The sequence below is a fragment of the Choloepus didactylus genome, chromosome 2 (genome assembly GCF_015220235.1).
Source record: "Choloepus didactylus isolate mChoDid1 chromosome 2, mChoDid1.pri, whole genome shotgun sequence".
NCBI classification, from domain to species: domain Eukaryota; kingdom Metazoa; phylum Chordata; class Mammalia; order Pilosa; family Megalonychidae; genus Choloepus; species Choloepus didactylus.
The window spans coordinates 203,553,915-203,563,567 of NC_051308.1; the positions used below are offsets into that span (position 1 = coordinate 203,553,915).

Below are 9,653 nucleotides of genomic sequence, written 5' to 3' on the forward strand. Positions count from 1 at the left end.
TGCACTGTTACTCTAACCATCTACCAACCCAAGTGGATTCTTTGATGCGTACTTCTTTATATCACTAGTTCCTAGTCTGAGATCCAGGCAACTGCATCTCATAGGTAGAGCCTGGGTCCACGTGCCCATGCCCCCTAGCTGTAAGGAAAGCTGGCATTTTTATCTGCCATTTTTAGTTTAGCAGACACACTCTGTCCAATGTCTCACCAGAGAACCTTTGAGCAGGAGTGTTGGTCGGCAGCAGTGCTCCAGCCCTTAGTACTTTCTGCAGTAATTATACACAGACTGAGAGTATGAACCTTGGTGAGAGGGCTAAAACATAGGTTAAACTCCATCACAGGAAATATGGCATTGCATTCTTAAAATGCTGTTGACTTAAAAATGTTCTCACATACGCTATCTTATTGTATTCTCACAAAAACCCTTTAAGTTAGGGCTTCATTATTGACCCCATTTGGCAAAGCGGAAACTGAAACTTTGAAAAGTTGAAACTTACCCAGGTGCATAGCTAGTGGGTGACAGAACTGGGTCTTCTGCCTGCATAATTTCCAAATGGCCTCCAAAAGATGAGAGGAAAAAGCACTCCTGGCTTGCCCAGCAGAATTTGGTCAGTGATGCCCCTTTTCTCTCTTTGGCCCCTCTTTCCCAGGCTAGTGGGAGAAATATATTTAGCCTCCGTATCCTGGCTCTTCCTAATCCTCAGGAACCTCAGGCTTACCCGTTTCTGCTGTTCAACATACCACCTCACCCAGGGCTCCCTTTGGGTTGCAGAGAAGCTTGTGTCTAGAGCAGCTGGGTCCTATTGGTGGTTTCTTAAAATTAGGATTCAGAAACCCCCACTTTTTCTCTGTCTCCATGGAGTACCTTGGAAAGGATCCCCAGAGTATGTAAAGCAACTGCTCAGCTGTCTGTGGAGCTGCTTCCTTATCCTGTTCCCTCCCCTGCCTCCACATTTCATTTCTCTGTCATCTTTGGTCTCTTCTGGGTAGGGTTTCATACAGTATTTCTTCTACCCTTTCCTGCCTCTTTGTCCTTATAAATTATCTCCTGCTTAGCAAAAAGTAGGGGTTTCCCCTCCACACCGCCAAGTGCTTTCAGCCCCTCCTGGAGCCAGGAGTTGCTACCTCTTTTTTTTGTTTTTAAAAAGGGTTTAGAATCCATAGGCACAATTGAATGAATGTACTCTCCATTTGTCACCACCCTAGAGACTCCTCCTTTCTTATGTGCTGAAACTATTCTGCTTCCTCTCCTCCCCTTTCCAACAAGGTAATGGTGCTCCTTCCTTTTACTTTGCAAGGACACTTTTTCATTCTAAGTGCAAAACCCATGAATGACAACAGTGCCAGATGTTGAGGGTTTGAGGCATGGCATTGTCTATTAGGGAGCACAGCTATCTATGCTCCTAGGATGTCAGGGGCTTCAGCATCTCCTGGACTTTAACTCATACTGTGTGCTCACTTCTTAGCAGAATACCCCTAATGATCCTCCTGCAGAACAGGTGACCGGTTGGGCCCTAACTGGACAGCACTGACACTTTCTGCTCCCTGTCCTCTATGCTGGTGGGACCAGTGCATCCAGCACAGTGGTTAGTTACTTTCTGCCACAGGCATTCCCTAGGCAGTCTCCTTTTCTTTTCTTTGAGCCTGATACTTGTGGAGAAAGCGAACTCCTAGCCATCAGTGCAGCACTCAAGGTCTGTTACTAAAGATGATCAAGACAAACATCAGTAACTCAAGTCCTCACCAGCAAAGAGCTTAGTGGATAGCAAAGTCCCCAGTTAGTCCTGCTCACATGAAGGGATTTCAGGAAAAACATTCATCTTTAGAAGTAATGCCATCCCTTCTCCAAATTCCATTCATTTGCATACCGCAGTCAGCACATTCATAGCAGTCTTCTACCCCAAAAATGTGACTCTCCTAACCCAATGTAGGCCCTTTCTGCCTTTTTCTGGCACTACTAATGTAACAAACCATTTTCAAACAACTCTGGCTTTTCTCACACCATTCCACCTCAACCCAGCACTCTCGGTTAATAATTATCTGGCAAAAATCCTAGCAACCAAGCTTGACCTATTCAAGCAGTAGAAAGGCCACAGTCAACAAAGTCAAAACCTGGTAGACTAATTGGATACTTTATCTGAGTCTCTTTTCACTGTCAGTGGTCTTCTCCATGATAAGAACCTTGATCTCTTTCCTGTTACCACAGAGATCATTGCTTTGATCTTGAGAGTAGACCTGATGGGTACCTAGTCAAGCCCTACTTCCCAACAATGCAGCTATTCATTTGTGACTTGTTTAATCCCTTCTATCCCATTGGTTTTTCCCCCAATTTACCATCCTCTCTCTACTTTTCCCTTTTCAATCTTTCCCAGCCTAATTCCAGCCCAGAACTTTCCCAGTGTGTTTACTGGAGCCCACTTCCACCCCTTGCCAGGCAGAACTGGTTCTACTTATTGCTTCCCTCAAGATTCCAACCAACTTACTGAATCTCCATGAAAACACATCTGTCCCCAACATGCCAGATGTCTCTCTCCCCTGAATTCTAGTCAGCAGGCAATCTTTTACCCCATGCTAAGAGCATACCAGAGGAAAGAAAGCTTGGAAGGACAGGGAAGAGAAGGAAGGCTCAGGTGGTTATTTGGAGCCTGGCAGAACAGGAAAAGGGTTTTCTTCCCCAGACACCTCACTCCCCACTCTGGTCTGGAGCACTGAGGTCTAAGAGGGATGTTAATTGGAATTAGGTCTGTCTTCAGAAAAGCCCAGTGTCCCTGGAAACTAGAAAAAGACTGGATGAAGGAAGAGCAGATATCAGAGTCTAGATTTGAGATGATGAGGCCCGACTCAGGGCTATAAAGGGATAGAGGATAAAAAGGAGCTATTGGAAGTACCCTGGGAAGCTATCCAAAGAAGCATATCTTTGATTCTTTTTGTGTCAGCCTTACCTCAGGGGTGGAGCCTGGTTGACAAGTCAGACTCCAGGACTAGCCCCAGCCCAGGGGAATTTAGCACCCTGAACACATCCAGTATATAATGGGCCTCCTTCCCACTCTTCCCCCTTAAGGAAGCAGATGGCTATGAAGTATTAAAAAGGAGAACCTCCTAGAGCAGGAGTGCCCAGCTGTTTTGATTTGCTAAAGCTGCCGAAATGCAATATACCAGAAATGGATTGATTTTTTCAGTGGGGATTTGTTAGGTTGCAAATTTACAGTTCTAAGGCCATGAAAATGTCCAAATTAAGGCATCAAGAGATAGATACCTTCTCTGAGGAAAGGCCAATGGCATCCGGAGTTCCTCTGTCACATAGGAAGGCACATGACTGGCACTGCTGAACCTTCTCTCCCAGGTTTAGCTTCTGGTTTCAGTGGCTTTCTCCAAAATGCCTTTGGACTTCTATCTCAGCTCCTGTGGGTCCTTGCTTGCTTCTCCCAGCGGTAAACTCTGGGTTACATATCTTAGCTTCTCTCCAAAATGACTCACCTTCTCCAAGCTTCTGGGTCTGTATTGGCTCTCTGCTCTCTCCCTCACTGAGCTCTCTTATGGACTCCAGTAAGCTAATTAAGACCCACCTTGAATGGGTGTGGTCACATCTCCATGGAAACAACCTAATCAAAATCAGCCCAGCCCCAGCCCCATTCTACAACTTCTGGAGAAAAGTGACATGCAATAACAACAGTTTAATAGTTATCAAAGCACCATGCTGGGCTCTTTACAGCAATTATATCTTTGAATCCCCACAACAACTATATGAAGACGTGAAATAATTTGCGCAAAACCAAACAATAATTTGCTCAAAGTCAAATTAGAATCCAAGTCTTTCTGATTCAGAATCTTTCCTTTCTTGCACTGTCACCTTGTCTTCTTCCCTTTCCTGTCCTTTTCCTCTCAGTTGAAATTGCCTCTGTCCAGTATTGATGCTGGAGCAGCAAACTTTGTGAAAGGATCAGACCTAGGTTTCTCTTCCTACTGACGAATATTAAAGAGAAACAGACCTGAGGATGCTGTGGATCCCCAAGCAACCTTGCTGTATTGCACCAGATGTGTCAATTATGTTCTCTTTTCCTATATTCATATCCACATATAACAGCCAAAACACACACACATTCAAGAAATACTTAATTAGTGCCTATTCTGTTTTAGGCATTGCTAGGCTAGGGGTATAAAGATGAATAAGACTCAGTCCTTGCTGTCCAGTTACTTACAGCCTATTATAGAGATACAGATGAATAAAGAAATACATTCAGTAAAGTATCATAGGTACAATGGTGCAAAACTGTCAGGGTTAATTAATTAGGGACATGAAGGAGGGACTGTTCAGTTCTTGGCACAAGGATCAGGAACACCATCTTAAAGGAAGGCGTTAAGGCTAAATGTTGAAAATGTTGACTATTGAACAAATGTACAAAGGGGAAGAACCTCTCAAGCAAAGGGGAACAGTGTGAACAGGCACCTGTGGGCAAAAGCAGTCTGGTTCACAGTCCTCCTCCTCCACCCCTCACTTTTTCCCAACATCTTGGATACGTAAACATTGTCCAAGAATAATGAACTATCCAACCCTCCAGCTTCATGACACCCTGAACTTCTCTCAAACCTTTACCTCTTCTCAGTTTTAGCTCTCCACCTATATGGTCATTCACTGTCCTTATCATTACCCAAAACCTCTGAAATCTTTCATGTAGCTATGCTAGGTACTGGAGGTAGAATCATAAATACACCACCACTGCCCTCAAGATGCTTATTGTGAAGTAGAGGAGAATGTAGAGATAATGTAGGGATAGAGCTATGTATTTATACAGTGATTTCACAAAGCAGGAAATGGATACTTGAGAAGGGAAGACATCACATAGTGAAGGTGCTTGATTAGGGCATTTAGGGTAAGTAAGAGTGCGGTGGGGGAAAATAGGGGAAAGGCATTCTAGCCAGAGGGAACAGCACGTGCCAAGTTCTGGAAATATGAAAACAGTATGGCATGGTATGAAAGGGGGAATAGTGTGAGATAAAGTGGGAAAGGTAGGCAAGGGCCAGATCATGGAAGGCCTTATGAGTTTGAACTTTACCAAAACAATAATTATCACTATTTATTTGATCACTCAGATTAACTCACTGAATCCTCACAACAAACCCTATATGACCAGTGGATGTATAGTAAGTCGGTCCCATCCTCCTGTGTGGGAAGATGCTCCCTCTCCTTTAACCCCTTTGACAAGTTATGTTCCCAAGAGTGGAATCATAGTAGGAGAAAATAAATGTTTGTGATCATGTATTAGATGCACTTGGGTTTGAAATGACATTTTTTGCTGCCAGTTCTCAGAAAACCTTTTCCTTTTCTTTTGTAGCCAAAAGAGTAAACGAAGTGATCGTGGGGAATGACCAGCTCATGGAGATCTGAGTTCTAAGGAAGTCAGAATCCTTCCTCTTAGCCCCGAAAACTGCAGATGTTGGCTGGCCCACCTGTTTGACTCTGTATTTATTTCCCAATAAAGATGGGTTTCCAAAGGCATGCTGGAGACTTGTGGAGCAGTCCCAACCTCTGCATTAGGTGGGTTCCAGGAATACACAGTGTGTGTTCATGGGTCCTGTGACAAAAACCCTCTAGAGGAAGTGTGTGGAATAGGCTGGGGCACAGTAACCTACCCCTTCTGTACTGGAGGTTATCAGGCAAGGGCAGCAGCTGCCCAATGGTAAAGCTCCTGGGACTACTTTCTGACTTGCTGGGCCATCCTGTTCCGTAAAGTATCTCCCACCTGAAAGGACCTGGGACTACTTCGGTCTGTGACCCAAATCAGACTTTCCAGACCCAAGGAACCAGCTGCAGGCAATGCCACTACTGCACATGCCGCGGCCCTTGCATCTGATGGGTTTGGGCAACCTGTACCCTGAGCCTTAGCCCAGAACTTTCTACTCTCTGCTCCCACATAGATTCTAGACTCCCAGCTCTTGACCCTACTCCCTCCCCCTACAGTTTACTCCTACTCAGCCTCTAGCCACTTTTTCCAGCTCAATTATTGTCTCTCGGAGACTCTTAAAGCAAGCATGAGGCAGCCCCTGCGCAGGTAACAAGGTTATCCCCACAGGTTTTACTGGAAGCAAGAGTAGTGAAGGAGAGACATGATCTGAGACCCAGACCCCTCTCTGCCTTCCCTTAGTGAGGTCTGTCCAACCTGCTAAGAGCTAGGAACCTGTATCAAGGTTTGATGTTTTTTCTGACTCTTCTTCAGCTGCACTCCTTTATATCCTAATTATTCATACTCTTCTGCTTCAGACAATTGAGGAATGAGATTCCCTATTCACAGCCTTTCTTCAGTCCTATCTACCTTCCCTTCACCAACCCCTCTCCCTAACACACATATACACTCTGCTCTTGCCCCTCCCTGCACAACTTTTACAACCTGCAGGTGTTTGGTGGAAGATAAAAGTGGCTCCTGGGGTAAGATTTCACCTCCTAGAATTATCAAAGTAAAGATTTCTCTTGATGTCCTCACTGTGGGTGGCAGTAATTATAAAGAATGATTTGAAAGACTGGTTTCTTCATTGCTTCAAAAATCTCAAGGCTCTCAAGTTCACTTGAGTAGTCTGTCCTGATCCAATTGTTCCCACTGATCTTCTGATAGACTAGGTGAGCACTCCTACCCTGGGGGATCTCTACCCCACACAGCCTTCTTGGGAGCTCTAGAGCTCCACATTCCCCCCACTGGTCAGGACAAAGTTCTTGAAAGTTTTCCATAATTGGCCAGGAGCTGAAATGACCCAGCAGAAATGATTGAAACTACTAAGAAAAAAAGGGGGGATAAAATGAGGTGTGATGGTCCTTCTGGTCCCAAGGAGGACCAGGTGTTGGCTTTCCTTTGGAACTCAAATGAAATTTGTGGGGCCTGCATGCTGCTGGGAACAGAGTCCTGGCCTCGTCACCAAAATGTTATTTGGCTTTGGCCAACTCACTGCCTCTCAGTGCCTGAATTTCCCATCTGCAAAATGGGAAAGCATTTTAAAAGGCCCTTCCCATTCTCAGGTTTTGCCCCTTTCTCAGAAAGTCCAAGGCTGCTGACCCTTGAGATCTGGATGGCCAGGATTTTGGCCACTGGGGTCTTAATGACCCAAGAGGCCAGAAGGCTGCTCCTTGACAACAGAAAAGGGATGGAGTTAGGTAGGTTTAGAGCGAGGGTGGGCTGCAGGGAGATGAAGCGATTGATTAAACTGTCTCAGAGCCCTCCTATTCCCCTTCCTTCCCCACTGAGTCCTTGAAACCCCTGGCAATGAAGTAGAGGGAAAGCCTCTCCTCTGCCTTCCCCTTGCACGAGCCCATCAGCAACCCCTGGCACCAAGAAAAGGAGGTTGCTGGAAAAGACAGAAAAGGTAAGGGTTTCCCAGGGGAAGGCCTTGCTGAATTTGGGTTCCAGCTGGAGTAGCCCCAGCTCAGGACACTGCAACAGTTGTCTCCCACAACTCCAGGACTGGGTGGGTGCCCAAGATGCTTTGATTTCTCTTCTCTTTGCTCTATTTGTCTGCCAGAAGGCAGGGACAATTTTTGTTTCCTTTTGGCAGCAGCTATAGAGGGTTTTTGAGTATGTCTGAATTATAGCAAGCAACTGAATGTCCATTGGACAGACAGTTTCTTGCCTCTCCATACACAGAGGCCACAAGAGCCAGGCAGGCAGAAGAAGGGATAGGATCTGCCCTGCCTTTCCTAGTGATACTTGATGAGGCAAAGAGGGAAGAGGCCTTTAACACCAAATCAGGGAGGACTCTGGGTTGGTGCTGGGGAACAGTGTTCTGGGAGCTTTCCAGTTCAGACAAAATATAATGGCTACTACTACAGGAACCCTTCCCTCCATAGAAATTACCCACCCCCACCCCCGCCTGCTGGCAATAGCCCCCTGTGGCTGTAAGGGGATTGACTGCCAAGACTGCCCTCTAAGCTTTTTCCCAAGGCCAGAGGCCAAACTTCTTCCCAGTCCTTCACTCTGATACTATTCCCATCTTATTCCCATTCCCAGTGGAGAGAGACGGGAAATGTCTTTAGCTATAGCTCCAAGAGCAATCTAGAGGCCCAAACAGTCTGGTTTAGGGGCTATTTCTATTTCCAGAGAATTGTAGGGGGTACAATTTCTTCATCCACAGCCATCCCTACCCCTAAGGGGTTACATAAGCCAGGTTTTTGTATGCTGCTTTCTGAATAGTTAAATATGTCTGAGGAAAAGGGAATCTGCGGGAAGGACCACACAAACAGAAGGTTTAGGAAGCTCAGTTCTGATGGATCCTACAGGGAGAAAGAGGCTGGGCAGGAGAACATATTCTGCTGGAGGCCAGGCAGCCCAAGGTGGATTACATCAGGGACCTCCCTGCCATGGATAAATGGGGAGGTGCTGCTTTGACTCTCAGTCTCCTTCCTTCCCCCACAATCAAGGTGAAGGGCCATTCTCTGATCTTCGGTTGCAGCCTCTGGCACCAAAGGCTTGTCCAGTGCTGTTGGTCTGAAGTTGTCTACAGGAAAGGGGCATATATTTCCAATCTTGGCCCCTTAACATAATGGGTGGAGGGCTGCCCAAGGCCTCTGCTTCCCTCCCACTCTCAGATTCATTGACTCTGGCTGGGGTTCAGATAATGGAGGTCAGTCAAAAGCATAATGAGTAAGAAACCCAGGGGAATGCTAGGGAAAGAGGGCTTGCCTTGGCTACTCGACTGACTCCCACCTGGACCCTTCCCTGATCCCTGAAACCAGGCTGGTCACTTTCCCCAACACTATGTGGGTGTGTGGGTGTGTGGGTATGTGTGCGCACACATGTGCATATGTGTTTCACCTCACTTTTCTTGGCACTGTTCCTCATCCACATATATTATCTAATTTAATCCTTGTGTAAATATCATAGAGTATGTGATTTGCCCAAAATCCCTCACCAGTAAGTGAAAGATCCATATCTTGTATCATGTCTTCTTTTATATTCTGTCATCCTGCCACCTCTCCTATCCAATTCCTCTCACTTCTGAACCTCTGCCCTAGGAACCCTACCTGAGAACCCAGCTTACAGTGGTTTCCCCTTCCTTGTGCTCCCCCTTAGCACTGAGTCCCACAGAAGCTTCCTTATACTGTTCCATTAGGTCTTGATATATGTCAGCTTTCCCTTAGGCTGTGATCTCCTAGAAAACAGGTACTCTGCAATCCTAAGTGGTCAGCATGGGTGTGTGGAGGACACACATGAGACCCCAAGACAGGTTTGTCTCATATATCAATAATTATATTTATTCTTCAGTGATAATAAATTTAATTAGGTTGCTTTTCTCCTTTGTTCTTCTTTGGAGAATTTCTCTGGTTTGGGTCCAAAGCACATGCCCAGGTCCAGTGGGAGGAAGTGACAGTGAAACAAGCCATTCCATAGAGAAGCAGGCTGCTTGCAGAGAAAGAAGAGGAGCCTCTGCATCCCTTCCTGTTCCCTGGGCTCTATGGCTCTAGTTTGTCCTGGCTAAGCTCAGCTGCACTCAGGAAATCATTTTGTTGAGGAGAAGAAAGGTCATGTTGGAGCTTGGAACAGCCAAAGGACACTAGGTCCTAGGTTGGAGAAGCAAGAATTGTAGACCAATTTCTCCCACCCTGGAGTTTGGATTACAAAGCAAGAGATCTCAGCAGATGGGCCCTGTCCTGGAAACATCCATAGAGATGCT

The 9,653-nt window shown here is 46.0% G+C and overlaps 1 protein-coding gene across 2 annotated transcripts in view; it reads left to right on the forward strand.

Annotated features, from left to right (window-relative positions):
• The window catches only part of EIF2B3 (eukaryotic translation initiation factor 2B subunit gamma), a 222,993-nt gene extending 217,497 nt beyond the window's left edge, over positions 1 to 5,496 (forward strand). For both annotated transcript variants that reach the window (XM_037827384.1, XM_037827385.1), the window contains exon 12: positions 5,333 to 5,496. In XM_037827384.1, coding sequence (XP_037683312.1) covers positions 5,333 to 5,385 — 53 coding nt within the window. In that variant the 3' untranslated portion in view covers positions 5,386 to 5,496. The remainder of the gene's footprint in view (positions 1 to 5,332) is intronic.
• The last annotated feature ends 4,157 nt before the right edge of the window (positions 5,497 to 9,653 follow it).